This window comes from Chamaea fasciata, unplaced genomic scaffold (genome assembly GCF_029207755.1).
Source record: "Chamaea fasciata isolate MVZ Bird 193981 ecotype frontalis unplaced genomic scaffold, bChaFas1.0.hap1 SCAF_11, whole genome shotgun sequence".
In the NCBI taxonomy this organism is placed as follows: domain Eukaryota; kingdom Metazoa; phylum Chordata; class Aves; order Passeriformes; family Sylviidae; genus Chamaea; species Chamaea fasciata.
The window spans coordinates 18327389-18352640 of NW_027094096.1; the positions used below are offsets into that span (position 1 = coordinate 18327389).

At 42.9% G+C, this 25252-nt stretch overlaps 1 protein-coding gene across 2 annotated transcripts; it reads right to left on the reverse strand.

Annotated features, from left to right (window-relative positions):
• Positions 1-3887: 3887 nt before the first annotated feature.
• Positions 3888-25252, reverse strand: SENP5 (SUMO specific peptidase 5). 2 transcript variants are annotated; one of them, XM_066193512.1, is made up of 10 exons: positions 25164-25252; positions 19083-19337; positions 14628-14733; positions 14333-14480; positions 13672-13719; positions 11684-11761; positions 8255-8392; positions 6500-6583; positions 5058-5108; positions 3888-4968 (listed from the first exon to the last, which is right to left on the reverse strand). In XM_066193512.1, the coding sequence occupies exons 3-10, from the start codon at positions 14714-14716 to the stop codon at positions 4858-4860; spliced, it is 747 nt and encodes a 248-aa protein (XP_066049609.1). In that variant the 5' UTR covers positions 14717-14733; positions 19083-19337; positions 25164-25252; the 3' UTR covers positions 3888-4857. The 2 variants fall into 2 exon arrangements, with proteins under 2 accessions (XP_066049609.1, XP_066049607.1); XM_066193510.1 differs by lacking the exons at positions 19083-19337; positions 25164-25252 and adding an exon at positions 17764-18802.

Sequence of the window (25252 nt, forward strand, 5' to 3'; positions counted from 1 at the left end):
GCAAACAGATTCCCCAACAGATTTTTGATCCCTCCTCCTCTCAGCCACTTCCCAAAGTTGCCTGTAAAGAGCCCCAGGTAACCTTGGTGTTTAGGTAAGGTCTGGAACCTCAAAGTGCCAGGTTAGGGGAGATGAGTTACCAGCAATGCTGAAATTAAACCCAAGAATTAAGAACTCATCAGAATTTCAGGCAGGAGCTGGAGCTGCTTCACACATGTTCTGCTTACTTGTGTTGAGAGAAAACAAACCAGTTGATTTCTCAAGACATTTTACTCCGTTTACAACAGTTTTTAGCTCTATAGTTTGTAATATTACATACTCTGAAATGAAATTAAATCCCCAAATCCTTCTAGCTGGTTACTCATAAAACCCATTAAGTTCAGGCATAAGCAAACCAGACTCATCTTTTTCCCTCCCAGTGCCTATTACATATAAATAGTAATTATTGTTCCTGGCAAAGCTCTAGTGTCTCTTATGATTCTGTACTTTAATGATCTGATTTCTTAGAACTTTCCACTGAAGAATATATTTAACAAGCATCCATGTTTCCTCCTCCATGATAGGATTTTTAAATTATGAATGTAATAAAGACAATGATGTTGCCAGTCTCATGATTAATAGCTTAAAGAGTCATTTGCTAAGCCTTCATTCTCACCATTATCACAAATTCAGAAGCTGTATAGCTTTGTAACATGTGGCAAAGACAAGATTTAACTCTATAGTTACACAGCTAAATCCACAAGAAATACAAGAAGGGCATTAGTGTAGTTTGATCTAGAAAAGCAATTTAAGTCCTACGTGTTCTGTTGACAGATGTGTGTTTTTTAAATGCCACCTTAGAAGAAAGTGTCTCATGCAAGATTTCCACCCTTATTTATGCAATGGGTGACATCTCCAATCTTGTATGTTGTCAGAACTTAAACCACAGTAAGTTACATCACTGCAAGACAGAGAGCATCATTAGTGTTCAGCTCAGAGTTATTGAACTAATCAACTGGAGAGGCTTCTCCTAATAACACAGACCCCAAAACACGCTGCTACAAACATTCCCTCAAACATCACATTGGTTGCTTTTAAAATTAAAATGAAACCAAACCACTGAAAGAAAATAGGGTTTATGGTAAAACTCAATTTTATTACTTCACAGGAACATGGGCTTTAGTCAATGCAAGAGCATACCCACAGCAGACAGTCATTGCTCAATGGAGTTAACTCTGCAGCACTTCCCAAGGTTTAAATTTTCACGTTGAATTGAGTAAATGCTACAGTAGATAACGCCAATCAAAACTCTGAGAAAGTAAAGGTAGGTTAAGCATTACGCTGGAGATTCAACACAAGCCAGCAGCTCTGTGCAAGCCTATCTGGCTCGGTGATCAGTGCATGTGAAACATTCAAAATATCACCTTCACACTCAAGAGAGCCAGGTAAGAACAGAACAACTGCATATTAGACAGCACAAAGGTCCAGCCTCCATTCCGCAAGTACCAGCAGCTCAGCAATAGGCATCTCTCCACTCACCTTGTAGAATCAAGGCCACACTCTGCATTTATTGATTTGTATCAGGGGCACAGTCATTTAAAACTATAGATTAAAGCAAATGAAATGGAAACTGATAATTCATTTTCTATTCTGTTTAAGGTTTATTTCAACTCAGGTAGCTTAAATTTGTCACGCACAAGGCAGAGGCTTCACCAGTTCTGGGACTATTTGTATAAATCAGCACAGCGAGACAATCTCTTTGGAACAAGTCGTGAAATTTAAGCATCCGCCAAACCAGTTCAGAGTGATTTATGAAAATCTGAAGATCACATTAATGGAATTGCTAACAGCCATAACTACATCCACATAAATGTGCCTCTCATAATAAAAACACTCTACATAGTTCTGAATGTTTTAAGAACTAGTAAAATGACTACAGATTATGAAGTCCATCTCCTTTAAGGCATCAAAGACATTCTCAAGGAGGAGTTAATTAGTCCAGTTTCACAGGATACACCATTACAGAGCTTGAGATTCCTACTGCCTGTGATTAATTTCATCACTGCACCAACATACGTTGCTTATATTAGATCTGTTTTCAATTTCCCCTGCTTTTTTTTTTCAGAGGCCCCTCACTGGTGTGTTCACAGCTGGAGACTCAAGTGCAACTCCTCTGTGCTGCCCCATAACCAACTGGAACACTTGTCAGGAAACCTCAAGATGACAAGAAAGCACATAAGAAGTACTTTCCAACATGCATGTTTCCCCACCCTGTTCCCCAGCTTACAAGGCAGCAGATACAAATGCATGCCCCCTCCCCTCAAACGATCTGGGACACACATGCACTTGCTTCAAAGCACCCACGTCCAACATACAGTTCACAGAAATTCTGTGCTTTGGCTGATGCTGCTGATAAGGGGATCGTGATTAAAGACTCCTCACGATCTCTAATATAGAGCAAGATGAATGCCTACCAATCTGTAGTAGGCACCAAGCCTTAGGAAACAACTGTCTGTAGTGCAATGTTCCAGCACATTCCCATGCGATGAAAAATATCCATCAACAAGGCAACTTGCACAAAAAAATAAGCGTCTTTCTTTGAGGCATTGAGCCTCCCAGACTGGTAGTCTCACAGGACACCTTTCAAGCTTCTTTACCAAATTATTGATGTTTTGAAAATAAAAGTAACTTGCTCATGCAGTTGTCTTTTTGTTCTACTCCCTTTCTGCCAGAAGTCTTACTTGAAAAAAAAAGCCTCACTTCCATGCACCCGAAGTGGCACCACCACCCCATCTCTTCCTGGCCACCCAATTCTGTGTATCCTTCCTACCAGGATTATACATTTAGCAGCAAGTTATACTGAGGAACTGTCCTTGGGGTTACTTGTGGCCTGGATCAGTTGTCCCACCACATAAGCATTGGAACCGTTCATGTGACACCGGTGTATAGAAATGATGAGAATGACAACACTGGGTTATATGTGCTACCCTCCACAGGAGAAACTACATTCCAGGCTTCAATTTTCATGGAAGTCACTCTCTGCTGCTCACAAACACTCACCTCAGGACTGACTCACCTGTCAGTTACACCTCAGGGAAACACGAATAAACCATGTGCTGTGGGGTGCTCTGCACCATACAATGGGCAGATGTATCTTGCCTGTCTGGGTCTTAGGTTCTTTTTGATTCATTAAGTTCCTCGTTTAAATTATCTAACCAAGTGCTTAAGGCTTTCCTTATCTTGCTAAATTAAGCCAGTCCTTGCCAGCTGCCAACAAGGGGAAGTGGGAACATGCAAGGATACTGCAGGAACTCCTCCAGCACAGCATAGTGCGCACGTGCTTCCACTTCCTGGCCTGACTGTGCTTGGCACTCCCTCCCTTCTCCCTCCCGTCATCTAAGGAGGGATTTGCACCTGGCTTAGCTCAAGTCTGAATTAATTTGCAAGACAGGGAAGTCAAAGTGGTTTTCCTCCATCAGAAGCCAGGGCTATGGACAGACACAAAGTGAAGCTGTGCAGCAGATGATGTTTAGCAATGAAAATACTTTTCCTCTGGGCTCATTCCTGTATCTGGCAGAAAAACACAGCAAAGACATTTGCTGGTGTAGCAGTGCCAGACAATAATCTCTTCAAACAGAAGTAGCTCTCTTTAGCAAGGAGCACATCACAGTTTACAGGCCAAGGTGAAAGCCCAGCAGATCCACTGCTCTCACTCATCCTTTGCCCAGCACAACAACCCTGCAGAGTTCAGGGCTGGGCTCGTGGGCTCCCACCCCTCTGGAGCAGGATGACATCACCTCGCTGTGTTTGCACTGCACCCACCACAAGTGCTGGAACTCCCAACCAGACCCATCGGCGCTACTGAATGTGGACAAAACCAGGGATGTTTGAGACAATCACACAGCGGATGCAGCAGAAATTAATTCATTTACATTTGAACAAAAGCAAAAGCCAATGGGAGGTTAAAGACAAGCTTTGAAGACAGCTGAAGGGAGAAATGGTACATTTTCACTGCATATCATGGATCTGAGAAATGACTCAAAGCCATCTGAGATGTAAACAGTTACAGCCAAGGAGTTTATCTTACTATCTAAGCTGTGAGTCTTCAGGGCCAGCTTTATAATTCTCCTTAATACACACATAATGGAGACTTCTGCAGCATCCAGGAACTTACCATCCATCTGACTGACTGAACACTTCTGTACTTTCTATTATACAGACTAGTGCTGAAGCTTTATTTGTGCAAAGGCTGCTTTTTATCTATAGGGACAGGCTGATAATGACAGCCAGAGAAATGCTAACAGAACAAACTTTATTAGCAATTTGAACTATTTGAAAAAGGGGTCTCCACAAATTAAAACTGTAGATGAGTTTAGCCACCCTAAAATGTGGTATTCAGTATTACACAGCCACAACAGGGACAATGGAACTATCAAATAGGTTCTAGCTGTTCTTTTTATGGCATTGATTTTTTTTTTATACATTCAAAGCATTATTGCATCAGAAAACATATCATGCATCTTTATTTTTCCAGACAAATTCACCTGTATTTGTCATTTCTAGCTACACCTCAAAGGTGCCCCAAATCTACTGTTTCATGGTTTTAGTTGCATGCTTTGCCTATATGCATGCTGAAATAATAAATATTAAATACAGGAAAGAACATAAGAGAACCAAACTGACATTAGGAATAGTCTATGGCAGCTCTGTTATGTTCTGCCAATTAAAGAACTTTGCAAAAGATTGAGGTAACAACAGTGGCCACACCACTCGGCTGAGAATCGCTCAAAATTCATGGAAGTTTTCAGAAATTCAAGTACACAAACACCAGCTGCAACTTGTCAGAAATGCCAGAGAAATTAGGTTGGCTGCATTTTATTAGTCTATTAGCTGGCGTTCACACAGCTCCTTGTAAATCCTTTTTCTCACTCGGGGCATATCTTCCTGGGAGAACTGAAAAGGCTGGTCTAAGGCGAGGCACTTGCAGTACTGGGGAAAAGGAAAAGGCTTGGTTGAAAAAAGGACATTTACTACATGAAAAATACAGGCCACTGATTTTTAAAAAGGAATACTCTTACCTGGAGCACAAAAACCCCACAGTCACTGTCATTTTTCTGTTGTGGAATGCACTGAAAGGAAAAGAAACAACCAGAGACATGTCAGATCCTTATCCTTTTACTCATCCTTTTGTTTTCTAACTCCTGCTCAAAGTTCAAAAGGAGATTCAGCATAAGGATCAGCTGTCTCATGCTCAGAGCTAGCTGTTCTGCAGCACCAGAAACCGGAGCTGTAATTACTTGATCTCACACAAACTTTGCAAGGTGACACTCAACACCTTGTTAGAATAACACCTAATATTTAGAAAAATATATAGTGTAGGACAGAAAATAAATTACAAGTCTTTCTTTCAAATTTATTTTCTTTTAGTGACCTACACAGAACAGCTTCTCAATTAGTTTAAATAAATGTTTGTACAGCATTATCTACTTTACACAGGACAAAACTATATCAGCAAAGTCACACAGGCCTAGAGGAAGATTACTCTCAGCATCCATGCTACCAGCAGTGGCTTTCCTCCCCCAGCCACACCAAAGGGTTTCAGAGAACATGACAAATGGTTCATTACTAGGCAACAGGACTGAGCAAGGCAGTCTCAAATGATAACTTTCAACCTTCATTATTTCCTCAAACATGCTCAATTTTGATATGCAGAGCTAAAAAGTCCCAATCACTAGTGCTATTATGTCTCTGGCACTTGAAAAGGCAAAGTAATTGTTTTTTCTCAACTCCCAGATCTTCTGCCTCACAGAATGCAGGAGGATGAACTGCCTGTACAGGTTGTGCATGAGTGTAGAGAGGAATCATTTCATCATTGTATCAGCATCTAAAAATAAACCTGTGCAAGGAGGGAGCTGTTGGAAGTATGTCTAGTGTGCAATGACCTGTTTTATATCTTTGGAGCCATTATGGGATGGCTATACAAATTACATATTCCCTCATTTACACTACACACAAGTTATTGCCTTTTATTGTTGCCAGACTTTGTTTACTTGCGATCAAACGCAATGTGCCACAAACAGCCCTGGAGACCAAAGCCCTCTATCCACAGCAAACATAAAATATCAGCAGTAGCAACACTAGCCTGTTCCCTCCCTCACCAAAGCCGATCCATTCAGAACAGCCCTTCCAGGAGAAGGGGGGCAGCTGAGTGTCCAGTTCATTCAGTGCTTGACCTTGTGTCAATATGGACACCAGCTGCAGGTTTTGCTGTGCGTGCAGTTAATTGTCCAGAGAAAGGCTCAGATCACCAAGTCACTTGCAGAAAGTGCTAAAGCCCTGGTGGGAGCTGAATGACCAACAAAGCTGGAATTCCCATGTGTAACTACCTGCATCTCTCCAAGCAACCTCCATGTGGGCAGCATAAACCCATTTACTACTTGGACGAATATATGAATTCAGAAGCAGCTTCACGAAGTCTCCCACAAAGTCAGACCCCAGGGCTCAAAGTGCTGTCATTTACCTTTGTCACAGCAGTCTGCCAACCCTGAAGGAACTCGGGGCGATTCTTCTCTTTTGCTTCAGTCAGCAAATACTTTCGAATGTTCTTTAAAGAAAAAAGGAAAAAAAAAGCAACATTATTCGCCCACTAAAGAACAGGAGAGGGACACTGACTGCTTAGTTGGTATCCTTTTGACAATGAGAACAAATTTCAGGTGAGCATTAGGAGCTGAGCTCAAATGTAGAGGTAAAGGTGGTGGGTACTGTGCCTTCTACCATCAAGGCTTATTTTAGTCTATCAAGGGGAGCTCTAACACCCCTCAGCCACACTGTACACTGCTCTACGTCATATCAGACTAGCTGTGGCACCCAGGCACAAGGTCAGAGTGCTCCCAGACATCCAGAGAAAACCAGAGCAGCCTGGCATGTGTTCTTTCCTGGCTTACTGGCTGACACCAAGCCCCTTACATTAAATACAACCGCATTTTCTTGCTGGAGTCTCAATACAAAATGCTCGAGTTCTGCAGCTAATCAACAAAGCTCCAGGGAGAGTTTTAGTGACATACAGGAAAAAAAATAGGCTGACACAAGCTAAGAGAAGGAAGCAAGATAAATGAGACTATGGTCTTGGGTTAAGGAAATCCTACTTCTCTGCAAACAGGCTGGGCATTTACAGCACGATTTAAACACTGCAGCACACAAATATTCACTTTAGTGTGGATCAGTGAATTTTGGGGTATTGCTCCCCTCCTGCTGCTAGAACAGGCACAAATAAAAGTTCCTCATGTCTGTGAGACATTCAGGTGCAAATGCCTTGCCTGGAATGTGACAGGACAGACCACATTGCAAGGCTGCAGGAGAGACCGTGGGGCTGCCGAGAGGGATGGCTGGCTCATGCTGCACACTCACAAGCTAGAGAGCATAGGATCTCTTGCTCCCAGGACAAACATTAGCTTCATCCTCAGCAAATGCCAGCAGGCACACTATCTTCATTCAGAAGTCCTACCTGGGAACTCTCCTGGGTACAATAATTACTACTCCTCTGTAAGCCAACAACCACACACAGTTAAAAGCAGAGGGCTGCTGCATCAAGCAAGCAATTAGGTTGACAAAATTAGCTTTTGTAAGAGGGTCATTACAATTTGCTAAGCCCAGCAAAAATTTCCTGGCTGCTCTTTATCAAGAAGACTGATAATTTAACTCCAGTGTTCAAGCTGCAGCCCTGAAAGGTTGCTGGGTTATAACCAGAGGCAAACACCCTGTTTCAATGCAGGGCAAGGAAAAAGGCAATACGCTGTTAATAGCACAGTAACACATAAACCCCACTGGGCAACACTATGGCATCTTCAGTCCTGTGCTCTCACCCAGGCAACCTATCCCCTAAAGGACCACAATTTATCATTTATCCTAAACACAAGTCCCTTAACAGATGAAAGAAATGCCCTCACTCTCCTTGGGGTTCTTCTGCTTCCCCATGGCACTGGGCTTTGAGCTCCTGCTTTTTGTGGGAGTGCCAAGTCAGAGTCACCAAAGCTGTGCTGATTACACGGTCAGGCTAATTGGGCAACAGGCGATCTGACCTCAGGTCCCAGCTCTGCTGTGACCCTTGAGCTCTGTGCTTCAGACTCCTCAGCAGGACAGGCTGATTCTCATTTCATACACAGCAAGACAATGACAGACATACCACATTTAAAGTTTATGGCTGGACAGAAACAAAGGGGGAGTGTTTTGTTTAAGAAAACAGTTTAGACCTTGCAGACACAGCTGTCACTCTTACCTCTACACAAAACTTAAAATGAATGCCTTGGGAATCATAAAATGAAATAATTCGACTGGGGATGTTCACAGTAATGAGGGACCAGTGGACTTCCAGGTGAATAGGAATTAACAAGAGAGTCTTTTTAAACAAGTCCACCTGGCAAAAAGAACAACATATATTAGAGAGAGTTTCACAGGCAGAATACAGCAAAGCAAGAGATTAATTGTATCTAGGTTTCCTCTCTGTCACTCCATAACTGAAATCTTCTTTTGCCCCCTCCACTGTCACCACATTCTCCATGTTTACCTAATACACCACTTATCAGCAAGCACAAAAATACAGTTACAGTCCAGAAAGCGGCTGAGGAACCTTGTACAGTATCAGAATTAATCACTACTGTATTTGTGACAAAATCCTGCTCATGTTGCACTGAAACATCTGTGTTGAAGTGGGATTCATCATTAGGTAATGATGGCAATACAATCGAGATTCAGTTTAGGTTAGCTACATCTCTTCAGTAATGACACTTGTACAGTGTGAGCACCACTCATTTCTATCAGAGCTGCTTTGTGAGTAGGTGATAGACTTTGGGGTTGTTGATGAGAAGCCCAACACAATGCAGTAATGTGCATTCACAGCCCAGAAAGCCAAATGTATGCTGGAATGCATCACAAGCAGTGAGGCTAGCAAGTCAGGGAGGAGATTCTGTCCTTCTGCTGCTCTCACAAGAGACCACACCTGCAGTGCTGTGCCCAGATCTGAGGCCCACAGCAAAGGAAGGAGGTGGAGCTGTTGGAGCAGGTCCAGAGGAAGACAAAAAGATGTTCAGAGGCCTGGGGTACTTCTGCTACGAAGACAGACTGAGGGAGTTGGGGCTGTCCAGTCTGGAGAAGAGAAGGCCCTGTAGAGACTTTACAGAACCTTCTGGTACCTAAAGGGCTACAACAAAGCTGGAGACGGTCTTTGGACAAGGGCATGGAACAATAGGACAAGAGGGAATGGCTTTAAACTGACAGAGGACAGGTTTAGATGAGATGTAAGAAAGAAATTCTTCCCTGTGAGGGTAGTGAGACATAGGCACAGGGTGCCCAGAGAAGCTGTGGCTGTCCCACCCAGAAGTGTCCAAGGCCAGGCTGAAGAGAACTTGGAGCAACCTGGGATAGTGGAAAGTGTCCCTGCCCATGGCAAGGGGGCAGAACTGGATGATCTGTAAGGTCCATTCCAACCCAAACCATTCCATGATTCTATGAAGAAGCTATAATTACAAACACCCCACAAAACTAGCAAGTTTGCAATTTGACCCCTTCTGCTCTAACACAGGCTCTGGGACTTGCCAGAAGAAGGCAGAGGAGTGCAGGATGCTTTGGTGAGCAGAGGAAAAGAGGGGGAGAGAGCAGATTCATCCTTTCTCAAAGCTAACTTTGTAGCAGATGTACAGTGGTCACAGGCAAGCAAACAAGGGAAAAGGTCTTGAAGTATAGAACAAGTAAATCAGATGCAACACCCCCCGTGTCTGTATGGCAGATGAGCCTTTATGCTTTTGGAAGCCAGCCAAGCCAGGGCCTTTCATGATCTTCCTTCTCCTAGCTGCTCTTGAAATGAGTGTCTAATTACTGGGGTTTTGGTGGCACAGTCCAGAAAATAAGCAAAAATAGAATACTGAACTAAATGAACTCATCCTGTGGGAAGATTTCTAAGCTTTTTTCCTGTTTTTTTTAAGCACTGTGCAATTTGAACAGTACATAATTGCAACCACTACTGGCAAGGGCAGGTCTTTTGTAGGAAAGAAAAGTCTATTTCTTGAGTAACAATGGGAAGTTGAAGAGACAAAAAGGTCTGGGCATTCACAGCAGTTATCAGACGAGCCTGGCTCACAACAGTCCTTTGATTGTGACAAGCATCGACCCTGCTCCCACCTGCAGAAACTGCTTCCTGACTGGATTACAGCACATTCGTTACACACCGATCCATCATTCTTGGAGAGAAGCAGAGGGATGTCAGCCAGCAGCAAGCTGAGACCACAAAGGAAAACTGGAATAAGATAAATGAACTACATCTTCTGTGATGTCCAGCAACAGCAGAACCACACGAAACTCAAGGGTCCTCACGTGGCCCCAGTTGTAGGATTACTGCAGGTGTGCAATCCTGCAGCAGAGGAGTAGAAACAGGCAGCCAAAAGTGAGGTCTTCAGTTAAGAGCTGATGTACAGGAAGAGTGGTGGCAACCCAGATTCACTTCAGCAAGAGAGCAGAGTCAGCTCTGCATCATGACCGTGGATCAGGAGTGCCAGTGTGATGGGGGATCAGAAGGGACACACACAAACAGGAGCTCTGAAACCACTGCAGCCAGAGCCAGCACAGGATATCCTGTACCCCGGGAGAGAACATTTATAAAACATGGTGCAATACTCTGATGTGTTTGAAGAGCAGAAACAAATTCCCCTTAATTGCATATTGCAGGATGAAGGAGTTTACAGAATCCTTCCCACAGAAACTGCTTAGTTCTCATTCTTGCTTGAGAGATTCCTCAGGAATTTAAGTGTAAATGTCTAAAATTGTCCTGTCTCATCAGGTACCTCTCAGCAGCAACAATACAGATCCCACTCCCAGAATCTACCTTAATTTTGGGGGTTTTTACAAAACTTGGCTTGCTGGAGAAAAAGAATGTTTAAAAAATAATATGTGGGAATATTAAGCACCGATATTCCATCTCTCTTTAAAGAGATTTTTAATAAATTATATGAATAGATTTTATATTTGGATAATGAGTTCATCTCTAGCATTTCACAGATGTGTGCTATTTAAGTACTTCTGCAGAAAGATCATACATTCAAACATGGCCTTTGATTAGTCTTGCCTCATCTCCCATATTAGAAAGGACAAATGTTCATAGAAAAAAAAAAGAAAAAAGAGAGTATTTCTTTTTGCATTACCTACCCCTGAAAATATCACACCCATGATCGGGTGTGAGTTCTGGAAAGCAAGGTGAATTCTGCTCTTGTCATGAGAACAACAGTCTGGCTTAATAACTATGGGTCTCTTTTCTGCTTTCTAGTACCTGGTGTGTGTTACTTGGAGTAACAATTTGATTTTGTCAAAGAATGCCAGTTTGAGATAAAAGGAAAAAGCAGAATTAAGTCTGCTCTCCTGTAGATTAGTGTACCTGGCACTGTCAGGAGCAGTAAGAGACTTTTCTTGCAGTCAAATTAACAACTTGCATGAACATACACAAAGAGATAACCTCCCACTGAAGATTTAGCCATTCAAAGTACAACATACCCGTCCTAACTTGAATAGTGCCACACTATTTTCATCAAGCCCTTCCCACTTTGTCCAGCTTCTTTGCTAACCCATCCTTTGCAAATAACACACTGTAACCCAGCTTCAAGTTAGTGTCTGAGCCCAGCCCAGCAGAACCCCAGCACTGATGACACCATGTTAAAGGTACCTTTTTAGTCCATCGTTTTACCCCATTATATCCTTTGGTTACGAGCTGTCTATGAAAAAAGCTGTTAAAGAAATGAACCTAAAAAGAGAGGGAGAGAAAGAGAGAGAGGAGGAATGAGCACAGAAATTTTCATGCACAGTCATTCCCCTTCCCAGGATAATTTATACAAAACAACTTGTAATGAGGCAATATTTAATGGAGGTTTAGAAACAGAACCCAGTAGGGACAAACAAAGGCTTTGCCAAGCCTCAGCTATTACTGTTCTTCAGCAAGCTAATAAAATAAGCCTTATTTCCCTATAATATATCATGTAAGCCACTGCAGCATTTATATTTACATTTTTGTATCTCCAGGCATATCATGTTTAATTGTTTTGTTGGGGAGGGACATGGGAGAAAAACACCAGGAAAAGGAGTTAGTTTTTGCTGTTCTTTACAGGGGATCAAGGAAGAGAACACTGGACTGGAAAAGTGCGGGTGGTGGAGAAGGGAGTAACTTCTGGCTTTAGTTGCTGGAAGCTGAGACTCAGAAAAAGAAAATTGATCAAAACAGTTATGAGATTTAGTCCAACAACATTGTCTTTGGTATTCAACTCTTATGACCAGCTCCCAACAAGAACAATATTCTGCTATTGAGAAGTGTTTTTAAGGTATGACCAATCCATTTGTTAAGTGAAAACCAACTTTTATGACAAAAAGATGTAGGCTTATGCAAAAAAATAATTAGCTCCAGGTTAACACTATTATTCTCTGTGCTTAGCTTCTTTCAATTATAGGAACAGATTAATACAAATAGAAATCTGCAACATCTGTTTTTAATAATTCTGCTAGTGTAGAGGTGGTAGAAGGCTTGAGTTGTTACTTGAAAAAAAGTTATAAAATGCAGCATCTGAGAACACAGTCTAACATCCATTAGCTATGCCAACAGACTTCAAAACCACATTCTGAGGTACCAGCACAAAATCTCCCATGAGGATTTCAATTATGCACTAGGAAGAAAAAGCAGACACAAGCAAACAGATACAATCTCCAATACCCCAAGCCTAGCACACTCAGGAAATACGGAGAATACTAATGAAGAATCACCATCACCTCCAATCAAAGCAACAACGCTCTTTCCTCAGAGCTTGAAGATTTTAAGAGTTACATTGTGCAGAGCTCATCTAAGAATGGCTTTGTTTGGTTCTTCCTTTGTGGTCTCACCTGAAAACTGTTCTGCCCTATTAGTAAACAGATGGGGTTTTATAATTGTCACTGCTGCAAATTTAGTCACAAAATGGGGTGGGGGGGGGATGTTATCTTGATTACTTTTTCTTTGCTTTCTCTCAACTGCCACCAACAGTCAGGCACTGCAGCTGCAAAGCTGTAAGCATTCTGAGGAGGATGCACAAAACAAGAGTCCTGCAGAGTCAATACTGCCAAGGAACCAAGCAGCTCCACACAAATTCACATTCACCAGGCAGGCAGCTGACACAGCTTGAGCTGTTACAGCCCCCACAGCTACGAGGTGGGCGGGAGGGTGAGTGCAAGCAGCACATGTGCATGGTTCAGATGCTAACACTCATGGTTTGTCATCTCAGCAGAAATCCATCTTCATCAGAAATTTCAGCTGAAACACCAGCCGGGTGAGCAAAGGCATGAATACAGCACTTTAGAAGCAGATAAGCTGGAAACAGAAACCTCTAGGGAAGTAAGGAGGGTGGCATGGGCCAAAACAGGCCACATCTTCCACAGGTACATCACTGACATTAGGCTACCACAGAGATCACCTGCAGAGCTAATACAGTCACTTCCTGACACAAGAGCAACAGCACTGAAAAGGGAAAAGGAAAGACAGAAAATCTGAGCACATGTAGCAAAAAATTATAATGGAACCACTCAGACCATCATTGAGTTGAATTCAGATTCTGTATCTGAAGTGTGCAAAGTTTTGCCCTCCCCTCTCCATCTCTCATTAGGTACATTCATGTAATAACAAAACCCCCTCACCTTTTCAGGGACCGCATCCATTACGAGTTCACCATACATGTTAATTATCTGGAAGAGTTAGTAAATAGTTAAATACATCACAATTTATTAAGACCCAAATTCACAAATGCCCACAAAACATAGGCCCCTACCCACTTAAGCCAGCAATACGGAGAGGAGCCTTTAGAGCCACATTGTCTGAAGGACAAGCACTCTGCAACTAATAGTGGTCATCCTGGAGAGAGACTGTAACTGGCTGCTTCAAGTCTGCCTCAATCTTAAATGCAGTTTAATTCAATTTAAATCTACTGGTGCATGCCCTGGGTTCTGCAGCCTTCCCGGTTTTTTTGGCTGTGGGCCACAGTTTGCTGTTTCGCTCTGTCATTCTTGTAATCTGCTCAAGCTGGGGATGGGAAAAGTTACTAAAACCTATATGGGTAGCCACTATTTTATATAAATAGTACATCATTTCTTCTAAAGGAAACAGTCTAATTGTGACACCTCTCAGCTTCCAGACTTACTGCACCTGTCACTGTAAAAGCTGCCCACCACTCCCTTTACTGGTGAAATGTAAAGCAAGGATAGTCCACCTGTAATGTCAGCAGAAGGTGTACAACTGGTATTCTAATGTAAATGGGCTAAAAAGGGTTAGGGAAGCACATAAACACCAAGCATCTCTGACCTGGTCATTCAGCCAATTCTGGCCTTCCAGTGTAGCCAAATCATCCATATCTAGCATGTGCTTATTATAGAAGACCCGGAAGTTGCAAGTGGAGGTTTTTGGATGTTTTTCCCGATACTTCATGATTTCCCTGGTGATAAAAGGTTTTCTAAAACAGGATTGAAAAGGTAGAGAAAATTCAAGTCAAGGTCACGTCAAATGGATTCTGTTCCGCTAGTTGTTAGATGTAGAGCATGCAGTAGCAATGCAAGTGATTTGTTCTTTACCAGGTGTACAATGTGATACTGCTACACACCTATGGGAGAAATCTTCATTAAAGACTTCTTTTAATCTTCCCATGACATCCTTTTCACAGAGTGGAACTAAACTGCCATATTTCTTCATAACTTCATCTAGGAATCCTTTAAATATACCAGAAAAATGAAAGTGCAAACATATAAAAACCTTCTGAGTTCACCAATCCAATAAAGCTCTCAGTTCTCACAGGTACAAGCAGCAGTTATTCTGCACCCAACCAACATGCAGCACCACACATGGCAAGGATATATTTAAAGAAGCTAAGCTCAAATTGGCAACATTAAATGAAAGCGGGGGTAGGGGAAGAAGGACAAAAATAAAAATACATCAATCTGATCACTCAGCTTCACAGGAAAAGATCAGCCCCTGTTCTTGCCATACACATTCATATCTACAGCGAACTAATTATACCAGTGCTAGAGAAGAATCCATCCCCTTCCCTACTTCAATTAGCATTTTAAATCATTTTACTGCAACGTGGAAAGCCATCAGTTCCTGCAACAGGTTTCACTGAAAAGCCAGTATCCTGTCCTTATGGCAGGCAGAATGACTCTCCTCAAATGCGGGCAGCTGGAGCTGGCAGTGTTTGCAGCGTGCTCAGTTCCGCTGCCGCACCACGGCGAACGGAAAATACGCCAGACAGACTCCCAGCAAGTTTAACTCCTTTACCTTTTTATCCTAGGGATGGCATTTAAGGTGACACAGACAGCCATGTCAGCCTGTCACTGCCCAGGAAAACACTGAGCAACCACACCGGAGAAAGATATGAACTTGGAAATAATGAAGAGATGAATGCTAGAGGAATTGAAAGATTGGAACACCGGAGATATAAATTCTACACAAGCATCCAAAACCACTCTGAGAATGAAAGAGAATGGAGAACAGGATTTCAACACTTGCTAGTAAACAAGAGAAAAAAGACCAAGTTGTTCAGATCTCTAAAAATGAATTTTCAGAGGCAGCAGAAAACATGTGTTCTGCATACAGAAAGCCGGATCTGAGATCAGAGTCCAGGAAAATTGCATTAATCCAAAGTCCAGGACTCTTCTGAGGCTGGGGTGTGATGGCAGAGCATCACTGGATAGGACAGTGTGTGCTTACTAAGGCTTTAAAAACATTTCCTGGAAACCTTCAAGATTGGGATAGGAAAAAGCAAGATGAGAGAAACACTGGACAGAAAAAGTGCCAGAAGAACAGCAGTAAGAATAAAAACCAAAGGAGAAAAACTAAGAAAAAACCCAAAACACAATGAGCTGAGAATAGTGAAGATATAACTAGAAGTGTGACAGAAGGAAAGGAAGAAGGATTGAAGAGCAAGATCAAACTACAATGAAGCATTCTTCATGGGAAAAGAACCTCCCTTGCAACTCTGCCACACTTTTGCCTAACAACTTTTATCCCTTACATCTCAGTAAACTGTGACAGTGCTTCTCACTCTGGCTAGAAGTCCAGCTAGACAATGAGTAGGGCATATGAGTGTACCTCATTCTGTTTTAATATATAAAAACTTTAAATGCTTTTTATTAATACACAGAAGAAGAACTGTTCTTGTCATCGCAACTAAGAGCAGCAGAGCTCCAGACCTCCAGCAACACTGACCTCACTTAGGCTGGTGTAACTCAAGGAAGAGAATACAAAGTTCAGCCATGGGGCAAAATCAGATACCCATCATGAAGAGGAATTACCATGGGGCTGTTTGATACCTAATAGCACTTCTGAATGCACTAAGCATAGCAGCCCATTAACATCCTAGTTCAGCTGCTGCAGAGAAATTCAAAACCCACAAGCAGCCCTAACACTTGCACCTCCTTCATGTTTCTACCCTAGGAACTCAGGCTAGGTTAGCACTTTTAGGAGTTAATTATTAACAACACTCCTAAACACTCAAGAGTTCCTCTACAGTTACACACAACTAAAATTCTTCTTTACAATTTTTCAGTTGAGAAAACCATACTATCAGGCCACAAAACTTTAACCTTTGCCACCCTGATACAACCTTGGCTCTTGCCTGTTATAGAAGGACTACATCTCTTTTTCTGATGGACAAACTTTAAAACTGCATTGGGTTACCACAGTTTCTCTCAATTTCTCACACAGCATCTGGTCCTTGCTGGATCACATAAAGCCAGTCACAGAGATACACATCCCACACTAACTTACAGATATGGATGTGGAGAGCTAACTCCTCTCTTGAGGTTCACTGTCTCCTTCACATTTTGCTTTGGAGAAATCAATTGCAAAACTGAAGGACAAACAGGTAGGCAGAAAAATCAGAGCATGTCAAACTTCAAACAATTCCTTTAACACTCATTGCCACCAGCTTAAAGTTTATGGGACTCTAAAAAGCCAATTTCTCCAAAGGAAGTTATCAGAACATCTCTGAAGTTACACTGGTGGTAGAAGATGGCACTACGCATTAACTTACTGCTCCTTACTCTGTGTGTAGAAAGCTGCTACACATAAATAAGAAACCAATTACTATTTTTATCATGCTCCTCTTTAGAAAGACTATCATATACTGCATGCTCAGCATAGCACAAAAAAACCCCAGAGCCTTTTTGCTGAACCTTTGCTAAGACTAGTCTTTTCAAAAAATATTGTCTCCTAGGATTCATTAAACTTACTCTATGAACAATTGGAGAGAAAACTAAGGGACAACGAACACTATCTGGCTATTAAAACCTGAGTTTAAGTGACTTAGTTTAAGAGCAAGAGAAGAGAGTATAAGGGTAGAAGGAAGCATTAGAATACCTAGGATTTTCAAAACCAAATTAAGAATAGCAATTGCCAACCACTTAAAAACCTGAACCTTTTGATTCCACATGATAAGACATTTAAAATTTCTATCAACAATTTTCTGCATATTCCAAATAAAGTACATTGTATTCTCTAAAATAAAATAATCTTAAAATAGCTTGTAAGATAAACATTCATTGGTCCCTCCTTCATGTAGCTCTCCTCCATGCAGCTCTCCTCTTTGCAGCCTCATTTAATCAAATGTTATGCTAAGTGACCTTTACAATTCAGAGTAAGAAACCATTTTTATAAAGGAATTAACACGATATGTAAACTCCACAATACATGCAGCAGCTTTCAGGAACTCCTGGATGCCCTAAGATATTTAAAAGGTATACCACAAAGCCACGTTGCCAACTGCTCATCAGCCACCCGGGAAGTTTTCTGACTGTTCCTTTTGCCTCCCTTCCGAATTCCTGATTTCAGTCCTGTGCTTTCTGGTGAAGGCTCCTCAAGAGGACTTTTACAGTAAGGATGATCTAGCAATTTTGAACTAAAAATGTCCAAGTTTAAGGAGCCCTCTACTTCCATCTGGCTAGAGCTGTCCTCATTCTGCGTCAGCTCCATGGATAAAGGTCCATTTGCAAAATTATCACTGGCATCAGAGTTCTGCAAGGAGGATTGCAACAGTGTCATTCCATCTACACCCACAACCTCCTTGGATTCTGCACCATCTTGATCTGAAACAGCAATTTCTTTTTCTGTCACAGAGACGACAATGTCAGAGCAATGATCCTCTGCCAGAGCCCCGTTGGCCTCCACCTGGTGCAAGGTTTCTGCCTCTGGAGAAGCTCTAACACGCAGTTCTGGTGGGACAGCATCCACACTGCCATCCTGCCCCCCGGATTGTGGATCCTCAGAACACGGCTCAGCACACACATCCTGCGTGTGGCAGATCTCAGGTGCACATATTTCATTCTCCGCTCCTAAAGATTCGGGTGTGTTATTGTTCATATCTGACAAGCTGTGCCGCTTCCAAAGACGCTTACTTTTAGATTTCCAGGAGGAAAACAAATTACACAATCTACTTTCAAAATCCCGCTGAAGTGTTTCTTGATGGTCCCTTGTAACTTTCTGCACCCACCTTTGTTTGATTTTTCTTAATTTGCAAGTCTTGCCTCTTGCTCGAAGTTTCGGGAATTTTATGATTCTATACCGAAACCTAACCATAGAAAGTTTCTTATGCATCATAAATAAAAATCTCTTTTTTACAGAATGATGGTTAAATTTGGACCTCTTTAGAGCTGTCAAGGGGCCACAAGTTCCATTCCACTCCCTTTGCAACAGCATTTCCTTTTAAAGTTGTTTAAAACTACCAGGACTGTGTTGCCCTCATCATTATTGCTCTCCCCCCGGTTACATACAAAACCACCTTTCTTTAAAGGTAAGGGAGCACCTTCCAGCGAGCCAAGTGAGACATAATGGATACAGCCAGAGATGCTATTGAGAACAGAAACAGTTTCAAATTCTTCATTCAGGGGATCTTCACTCTGAAAGGAAACATTGTTGAGTTTCCTTACTGCTTCTCCAGAGGAGCTTTCAGCTTTGCAATAGGGACAGGATCTTTTAGCTCTCAGTAGTTTTTTAAGGAAAGCTGTGTGACTCAACAATAAGTTTTGGAGAAGTTTCTGCATTTAGAAGCACAGCACGAGCCCACCTGCTTTGGAGCTCAAGTATCTTCCTTCTGCACTACAGTCTTCTGTACAGTTAGTTGTGATTTAAGCTCACAAATAGCTGAGCACTCTGTCTTTTCTTCTAAGTTAGGAAAAATTGCTCTTGGAAACAGTATTTCCCAAGCTTCCCAAAACCAGTGGTCCATCTTCCAGACGGGGCCAACAGCTGACTTCTTTGCCAAAGCAAATGTCTTCTATGGCTTTTCATTTTTCTGCTGCATTATGATCTTCAAAAACAGCTGAAAGAGTAAGGGAAATTAATGCAGAGTTATCTGGACTGTAACATTATAGCAAAACACTAAGGCACATCCTCTCAGGCCACATGCCTATGTAAAATTCCACCCCTCTTCCAATCACAACCCCACACTCCCTAAGACATTTTCACTTGCACCAAAAGGAAAAACAAGCAATAACTGCAAAGGTTCGGGTGTGTAAACAGGCTTTGCTCATTTACCTTCCCTAGAGGTAGAGCAATAAACAGGTAATTCCCACCCATCCCATGCTCCCCATATGTAATTCATGACTCTCTAGCCTGCGGTTAAACCTCTCTCACTGCTTACGCCTCAGGGCAAGCACAGTTAACCAGCTTGCCTCAAAAGGTTTCTGAAAAACAAAACTTTGAAGCCCAAGTTATCAACAAGTGTGTGCAGGTACCCCACCCCATCAGCACTGTACAAAGGAGCCCTTACTCTTGTGCAATAAACCGAAGCAGCCTCTGAAAACACTTCAGAAGCTCACACCAAGCTACCCTTTAAAGGAACAGCAAAACACTAACACCCACAGAAATTTTGATTCTCTGACTAGATAAAGAATGGCATAGTTTACTCCTGAAGTAATTGCTCGGTATTTACAGCAACACCTCACTCCGTATGACATCACCACTATCAGCTTCTATAATCAGTATTTATCTTTGCATTAACAAAGCAGTACCAATGCAGCTCAGCAGCTAATCATCTTAAAGATTCATTTCCCCACTAAAAAACCTGCATCTCAAAGTGTTCAATAAGGATATATCTGAGACTACACAAGCATGGAAAGCCTGCATAGTAATATCTGTTTATCCTCACTACGTAGCTAAAAATATTAATCAAAAGTTAGAAGAATCCAGAAGCACAAGGGGAAAGTAAAAGCAGCACACACAACGTGGGATGCTACATGCAAATTGCCCCAGCCTCACCATGTATCCCGTATTTTACAAGTTTGTAGTTTTCTCAAGTTCAGAGAAGGTCTTTGTCCTGCCCTTCTATCAGACTTATTCTAACTTAGAGACTATTACAGCAAGTTTTGCCTTAGCCATGTCTGTTCTAATCATTACACATAGGCATGTGTAGCTCAAAACAAAGGAGTCTAGAGTCTATAAATGAAAACAAAACATTAACAATTGGACTTTTAAGGCAAGTCTGAATGACACCTGCAAAACCAGGTATTCAAAGTCTGACTTAAGAAGCTCTTCTGCATTTTTCACTCTACTAACCTTAGACACAAACAGCAGTTGGGATTTTCTTTTTTTGGTTTTGTTTTGCTTTTGTGGTTTCTTTGGGGTGCTTTTTTTTTTGTTTGTTTTTGGTGGTTTGGTTTGTTTTTTTTTTGTGGAGGCGTGGAAATGCAGAGAGGACAAAGGATGTAATTCATCACTTTGATAAGATATTCCCATCACAGAGAAAACTGTCCAGAATTCACTAGACCTACAAGGTAGAAAGAAACCTGGCTACCTCCACTGATAGAGAGCACAGCTTAACAGTATAAAAGCACTGCAACAGGGCCTGGCTCTCTTGTAACCCTCTATTACTCACCACAAAACTCAGTTATCAGAAAAATCAGGACATAACATCTCATCACACCAATTTTCTTGTACTTGCTCATCTAGCACTTCCATATTTCTCTACCCTAGCTGCAGTTTACGCCTGCTTTTCCACTACAAACAATGTGTCTGTCTATTGTGTGCAGCACCTACAAAACATTCCTTGAGTGGCCTCAGTAAACATCAGCCAAACCACAGGCTTGCTAGGACAGCTTATTCCAGACACATTTCATCCAGGTAAAACAAACAAACCCAGGCAAATCTCAACATTCTCAACAGAGCCCCATACACAAGGGGCTTCTGCCAACACAGTAAGCGTTGAGCATTCCAAGGAGAGCACAGCAGATGAAGGCAAGGGTTTAATCTTCTCAGGCTCTGCAATAGGTGCCACATACCTGCCAGTTTTTAAGAACACTCCTGAACAATTTGCAGTCATCACCTTTCTCCTCACTCTCCCACAGCCAAGCCAAACAGACACTCCCTAAGACACAGAAAAATTAATTTCTGGATGGCCATGGATTATGAAGGAACTGAAATTCCTACAGCTGCCACTGTTCTACCCATAGGAGACTGAACTCATGATCATAGCAGAAAAAGCATGGAATTAGACTCTAGCAAAGGTAAGTCCTGGTAACAAAAAGGACCCAAGGCAAACCTGAATGGAGACAAGAGTGATGCCACGAGTTTCAACCCAATTGCAACAGCAATGGAAATAGATCAATTGCTCATTGGTGTCATGAAATCCAGCTTCTTAGAACTGCAACAAAGGAAGATGTTAGGAAAGCTACTCTACCTACCTGTTTTTCTGTTTCATTTTTAACTTAGATAATTTAAAAATGTTTTAATTATAACCTACAGGATTTAAAAAAAAAATCATGTTTGTCTGCACTGCCCAAACCAATTTCTCCACATTATACAATTTTTCTGTACAAAAGTTTCTCCTTGATGTGCAAATAAGGTCTGAGTAAGCCATTTAATCCAAGCAAAGTTTTCTTGCCCTCCCCTCTCCCTTTTCAAACATGATCAGCTTTGAGTCTGGATCCCCTTAAAGTAAAGATCTCCAAAGAGCAGTTAATCCCAGTCCCTAGCAGCTGAAACAGTTCACTTTTCTAACAACAGTGTTACTTAGAGTGACAAAAGATAATCCATATGCAAATATTTAATTCAAGATGCTGCTTGAAGAACTTACTTTCCACCAGTGCTACAGGAGTATCACTGGGTTTACTTGACACCATAAACCAGCAAGACAAAAGGACAGCTTAGAAGTGCACTGCTAGAAAAGGATCTGAAGTGAGCAATGTAAAACCAAAAATAAAGCAAGCACTGCCCAAAGTTTAAGAACCTGAAGAGAAAGTGAAATATTTGCCCCATTCATTAATACAGATGAAAACCCTCTGAACTGAGGAACTTGAACCACTCACAAAGCTGTTTGGCTAGTCAGTGGAGGTAGGCAGGTTTCTGTGCTGTGCTGTGACTGCACAGGGATGTTGCCAGTACTACACCAGCAAACCTCAAACTCAAAAAGCCCAAGATGTACACATCCCAAAGATCAAAAGTAAAAGAAATTTACTGTAACTCACCCCTTTAGCTGTGTTTGACATAACACCTGCAAATGGTTAAATATTAAAAGGAACAATCTCTTTTGACAAAGAACCCCAGACTGTTACACCTCTATATTAATGGCAGATTCTGATTATAGATTTGCTTTATACTCAAAGTTTTAAAAAATATGTTTGGGAACCAGTCAGTTTTCAGAACACTCATCCCAAGTGCTCCGGTAAGCTGCAAGCAAACATGACTAGCAACTTAACATCAAGCACTGCACACTTGCATGGGAATGGAGGAACATGAGGCCCTCGATCCTTTATGAGTAACAAATTCAGTGCACACACACTGTATTTCCTTAGATCAATCAGCAGATCACTCCATTTGCAACTTACATGGCTGCAACTTACATCACCTTCAGTGGAGTACTGTAAAAGATACTTCACATTCGTATCTTTCATCCATTATAACCCTCTTAGTTTAATCACTCATTAGTCCTTGGCAGTCCTATTTATTTTTGAGAGTTTTAAAGATCCCAGGTTTTAACTGAAAAGCACATAAATGGGGAAGACAGTCCCAGCAAACGCTGCTGACAGGACCCTACCAAAGGCTTCTAGCTGACACCTGAACTTGTCTACCCACAGAAGCCTTTAGTCCACACAAATGCAGAACAAACCCACAGCACTGCAGAAGTGCTGCTCCTTCATGCTTAGATCACCACAAGCCATCTAGGGCTGTGTCAGGGTGCCCAGTAGATCAAGAGATATATGGAAATTCTTCTGTTAAAGAAGCTTGTTTTTAAGAGCATCAGTAATGTAAATAAAGCAAACAGCTTTGAGTGTGGCCTTGTGCAGGCAGGAGTAACTCATGCAGCACCTGCTCCCGTGGGAGGCAGTTCTTACAACATCCCGAGTTCAGCCTTTCCCAGTGGAGGTCAGGGCAGCTCCCAAGGACAGGAGGTAAGGAGGAAAGAGAAAGCCAGCCTGAGACTATGGTGTGCAGCTGAGATATGCTGTGCAAGAAGATGCCCTCCTTCCCCCAAGCAGGATCCAAAATTGGAAAGAGAGAGAGGAAGCTGCAGAAGGGTGTCTCTCTTCAAACCACCACGTGGCCAGAGCTAAGCCGATAAGGTCAGGAAGTCTGAAATGACGCAGTGAGCACATGCAAAAGCAGACTCACAGCACTGGCAACTACCCCCTCTTCTCTTTCTTTTCTGATCAGCACAGCTCTGTGGACTGTTAAGCAAACATTTTGTCCCAGAGGTGAAGCGAGGCCTAGGGAAAGGCACTTTGACAAAACATAACTCATTAGCACAAGACCGTACAGAAATAGCCAAAGTCCGAAGTTACTGACTCAGAGGAACACAGCAGGACACGTCGCTGGTGACCTCATGGTCACACTGCAAGGCTTCAACTCCTGTTACCATGGACTCTCCTCTCAACCAGCACTTCTGGGAACTCACATCTCACCTAGCTGGCTACACAACTACTAGATTTATTTCTGGCAAAATGACAGAATTTACTTACAGAAACATTCTCCTTTAGCAACTAGATTAATGGAGATATGTATATTAGATAACAGAACTTTTAAGAGAAATACTGTCACAAATCAAAGACGGAAATTTTCTAGATTAAAGAACCCAAAGATCCTTTCGCATAAGCAAAGCAAAAGGATACATTTTTTAATCTTTAGGCTTTAGATTGATTTTAATGAAATGTGACTCAAGTGTTGTCCCTTCCTTCCTGAATACCTCTGCAAGGCAGAAGCACGGAAGTAGCTGAAACAAAGCCCATCAAACTTTGCTGCCCACGCTCTGTGAAGGGAACAGAAACTGGCATTTCATCTGAGGTCCTTGAATGTGTCTGAGGTCGAGGGTCTCCTTGATGTTTTCTGTAGGCCTTCCTTGAGAGTGTATTTGGCAAGTATTAAACACATTTTCCTGCAGCTTTTAAAAATGACTTCTCTTTTTGTGTTAGCAACATTAAAAGATAAAGATGATGGTATTGCCAAAGGCATTCCATCTCTCTTCTGACCTAGAAGTCTGGGCTAGAACAAGTGGAGTCTGGAAATGGTAGAGGCACGTTGGTTAAATGTAGCTTTTAGCTGAGGAGCACATCTCTGCTGTGCCTGCCCCATCCGTGGCACAGCACCCACGGCTGCTGCTGCTGCTGCTGAGCTCCCTGTCCCACCCGGCCAGCACAGCGCGGAAGGGCTGAGGGAAGGGAGAGCAAATAGCACCGGAGCAGATCAGCGCTGTGCTTACACTGCAGAGAGACTGGGAGTCTCAGGGAGAAGACAACTTGCGGGCAGAAGAGCGGGGTCGAGAGCCCAACGATGGAGAAACAAAGCTCTTGCAACACCTGAAAATTCCCTTCTACAGCTTGCCAACCCCATCAACGCCCCAACTCTCACAGCACGTAGTCAGGGAGAGCCTCCCCGTGCTGCCCAGGGCACAGCGTGCCCGGGTTCCCCCCGACGCCCGCTGGCGCGGTCACAGCCCCGCGGCGGCCCCGGACAGCGCGGGGCGGGCAGGGCAGGGCAGGAGGCCGGAGCGCAGGCAGGGCCGGAAGGCAGCGCGGCCACACGCGGCGCCCCGCGGCCTCCGCCCGCCCGCCCGCGGCCCCGCGCTGACAGCGCCCGGGCCCCGCCGCTCCGCGGCCGCGGGGCCGAGCTCCGGGCGGGCCGGGGCCGCCGCCGCCGCCCGCCGCCCCCCGCTCACCTCTGCCCGCGGCGCCGCCCGGCTCAGCCCGGCCGCCGCCTGGGCCGCGCTCCGCCCCCGCCGCTCTCGGGCCGGAGCTGCGCCGGCGC